The sequence below is a fragment of the Eutrema salsugineum genome, unplaced genomic scaffold (genome assembly GCF_000478725.1).
Source record: "Eutrema salsugineum unplaced genomic scaffold, Eutsalg1_0 scaffold_4, whole genome shotgun sequence".
NCBI lineage: Eukaryota > Viridiplantae > Streptophyta > Magnoliopsida > Brassicales > Brassicaceae > Eutrema > Eutrema salsugineum.
In genome coordinates this window covers 4,078,595-4,081,709 of record NW_006256686.1, presented here as the reverse complement: position 1 = coordinate 4,081,709, position 3,115 = coordinate 4,078,595, and the positions used below count along the sequence as shown (strand labels likewise).

At 37.6% G+C, this 3,115-nt stretch overlaps 1 protein-coding gene across 1 annotated transcript; it reads right to left on the bottom strand.

Annotated features, from left to right (window-relative positions):
* Positions 1-259: 259 nt before the first annotated feature.
* On the bottom strand, positions 260-2,709 carry LOC18013814 (probable lipid-A-disaccharide synthase, mitochondrial). The gene is made up of 8 exons (XM_006418498.2): positions 2,451-2,709; positions 2,242-2,341; positions 2,058-2,163; positions 1,537-1,763; positions 1,384-1,453; positions 1,051-1,289; positions 751-977; positions 260-658 (listed from the first exon to the last, which is right to left on the bottom strand). Exons 1-8 carry the CDS (start codon positions 2,675-2,677, stop codon positions 490-492), a joined length of 1,365 nt encoding a protein of 454 aa, XP_006418561.1. The 5' UTR covers positions 2,678-2,709; the 3' UTR covers positions 260-489.
* Between the last annotated feature and the right edge of the window lie 406 nt (positions 2,710-3,115).

Sequence of the window (3,115 nt, the reverse complement as noted above, 5' to 3'; positions counted from 1 at the left end):
CTTCGAGACAGTGGTATTGACGTTTAGAGGACTTATAGATGTGCAACCTGATCAGCCCTATAGCGATATCGCTTTCAAGTTGATGCCTGCCATTTTCTCAAAAAACTATTTGAGTAAAAACAATGACTCTATTTATTTGTGTGTATTCATTAACATAGATGCTAGATAAGGAAATGGGTTGTTCTAAATTTGTTGATCACTAGTTTGGTTACATATTTTATTTGTAGAAGTAAAGCTTTTCTCGAGGAAAACATGGGTAAAATAATTTATTAGAGAATCTACACATATACATAGCACATGTATCTATAAGTTTTTTTTTTTTGAAAATATCTGTATCTATAAGTTAAGATAGAGTTAACAACATAAGCTGCTAATGTATAAACAAGGGAGGTCCTTAAATGGCCTACTTAAGTAACCAGCAATGCAATGTATGACCAAAAATGTTTAGTGTTGCAACTTGCAAGCAAGGAACATTATTCGCGACAGGCTTCATGGCTTGACATAACTAAGAATAGTCGAAGCTGCTAGAATACTTGGTGTATATCGCTGAGATTCCAAATCACTGCTCATTCCCCTTTCTGATGGATGCAAGAGGAGTGTCAACTTTTCAGCAGCAACAACTTGTTTTTCTCTCATCTTTTCATCCAAGAGCAGTCTCCTACAAGTTTCACACAACATCTCAATTCATCAGCATGCCCATTTCTTGATAGCCAGATAAAGTTACGGTGGGCGAAACGAAAAAAGTATTACTCAAGTATGGAGGCGAGATTCGAAGGGTTGCAGGCTTGAAACAAGGCTTCAGGAATGATTGGTGAATCTAGGAGAATGTTTGGGAGAGAAATGTAAGGAATCTTGGCTTTGTAACGGATTACGAGCTCTGTTAGAAAATGTGCTCGGTAAGAGACAAGGGAAGGTAGACGGGCAAGCTGTAACTCAATAGCAACTGTTCCTGAAGTGCATAACGCAGCTTGACTCGCCTGTTATCATGGAAAAACCGGACAATGAGAGGAGCAAAACACCAAGAGAGAGAGAGATTCAATGGAGATTTACGTTAAAGGCATCATATTTAAGCTGAGTGGATCCACTAGGGACTAGTATTGCGGGAACTGGCCAATCACGGAGAGATTCTCCAATGTAATGATCCACTTGACTATTTGATGCGACGTGGATGAGTGTTACTAGCCTTGGAAACGGTTCTTTGAGTAGCTTCATTGCTTTGGAAAATATAGGTAGCATTCTTTCAACTTCTTGTAATCTGCTCCCCGGTAGAACGGAAATGACCATGGAGTCTTCTTGCAGCAGAAGAACAATGAGAAATCAACAAACGTAGACACTAACCAATTTATTAGAAAAACAGGTTAATCGTTTAGATAAACTTATTACCAGAAGGTAGTGAGTATTTGCTAAAACTCAAGCCTTCGAGATTCGATTCTTGTAGCTTCCACGTCCTCGCCTGCGTCAACAAAGAGCGACATTGCAGTAAGGAATCTGAGAGATTGTCATAGAAACTGAAGTAATTAAGAAGAAATTGCATACAAGGTTAAACTCAGAAGCGTCTTCAAGAATGGGATGTCCAACAAAGGTTGCTTCCACTCCATGTTCCCTACAAATCTTTTCCTCGTTTGGGAGAATGCAGAAGAGATGATCAACGAACTCAGACAGACCTCCAAGTCTTGATTCTCCTCCTCTCCATGCCCAAAACGAAGGTGCAACATAATGAAAATGCAAGGGAGAGTTTTCCAAGCGCTTCTGATTGTATCTAGCTGCAAAGCCAAAAAGCATTTCTCCATTGTCCTACATGGTATATGAGAATCCATTCAGGAGTTCTTGGCTCTCAAAGGCCACTTATAATGTTCCCATTTCTTCAATTTTTCCATTTCTACCACACAAAAAGGTGATTAATCCTATTGAGATCAGATTAACTAACACTAGAGCTTAATTCTTCCTAGGCATTGATTCTCTCTTACAAGTTTGATTCACAGATGGGATCAGCTTAACTAACACTAGAGCTTAATTGTTCCTAGGCATTGATTCTCTTTTACATTTTGTGTTTTTACCTCTTAACTCCTTAAGTAGACGAAAAGAGAAGCCTTTCGAATCAACAGTCACAACAACGTGTGGCTTAAACTTAACTGCAGCATCAATGGTCTCCTTTAACTTCACCTGGAATCTCAAAACTAGACTAGTAAATCAAAGTGACTAAATTGGATTGTATTAAAACATTTAACTCAATTCACTCACACGGAATTTATACAAATGCGGCAAGAGCTCCCACAAACCCATCACAGCCAAATCCTCCATAGGAAACAACGAAGTCATTCCTTGCTTGCACATCAATGATCTTATCATATAAAACATCAACATGTTAGAAACAAACATACACAATTTTAATTGAAAAAATCAAAATTTTAAACAGAATCTTCTTAGTTGAGGCAAACCCAATTGCTTACCCTCCAACTCCATGGAAACGAAGGGGAAAAGGAGAGAGATTTTTGAGTGAAGCCATAAGACGAGAGCCGATGTTATCGCCGGAGACTTCGCCGGAGACGATGAAAACTCTCAGCTCTCCATCGATTGCCGCTTTATCGATCACCAATTTAGTAGCTTGAAATGAGGAGAATCTCTTGGTGAATGTTGCGAGAGAGAAAGAGAGTTGGATCTTTGAAATCCGAAACATCTTCCGACAATAGACAGAACAAAGACAAAGACTTTGACGTTGTCGAGGTTTAAGGACGAACAGTGAGCAGCGGTGAAGCAGTTGGCCGTCGTTTATGGTGGACTCTAATGGGCCTGGTAAGCCCAAATATTTTTTTTGTTTGCAATTTCCTTTTTAAAATATTGTGATATATGAGAAAAGAATGGTAGATAATGAGTATTAGCTTTTTAGATGTTGAAATTGAATGGTATAGTGAGTTGTGATTTCTAAATTCTAAAACTTTATCCTATCTTTTAATGAATGCGATTCTGTATTTAGTTGTTTTATGTTTGTCATTGTGATTGAGAATCTACATTTTGATATTCATATAAAACTAAGAAAATATAGAGAAAAAAAAACTAAGAAAATAGAAACTAAAAATAAACATTCTTTTTTCTCATCTAATAATTTTATTTCAAA

Excerpts from the sequence above, each read along its gene's own strand:
- LOC18013814 (XM_006418498.2), bottom strand. The coding sequence starts at position 2,677 with ATGTTTCGGATTTCAAAGATCCAACTCTCTTTCTCTCTCGCAACATTC. Across the intron at positions 2,342-2,450 it reads CGTTTCCATGGAGTTGGAGG|ATCATTGATGTGCAAGCAAG; the intron begins GTAAGCAATTGG and ends TTATATGATAAG. Across the intron at positions 1,454-1,536 it reads ACGCTTCTGAGTTTAACCTT|GCGAGGACGTGGAAGCTACA; the intron begins GTATGCAATTTC and ends TTGTTGACGCAG.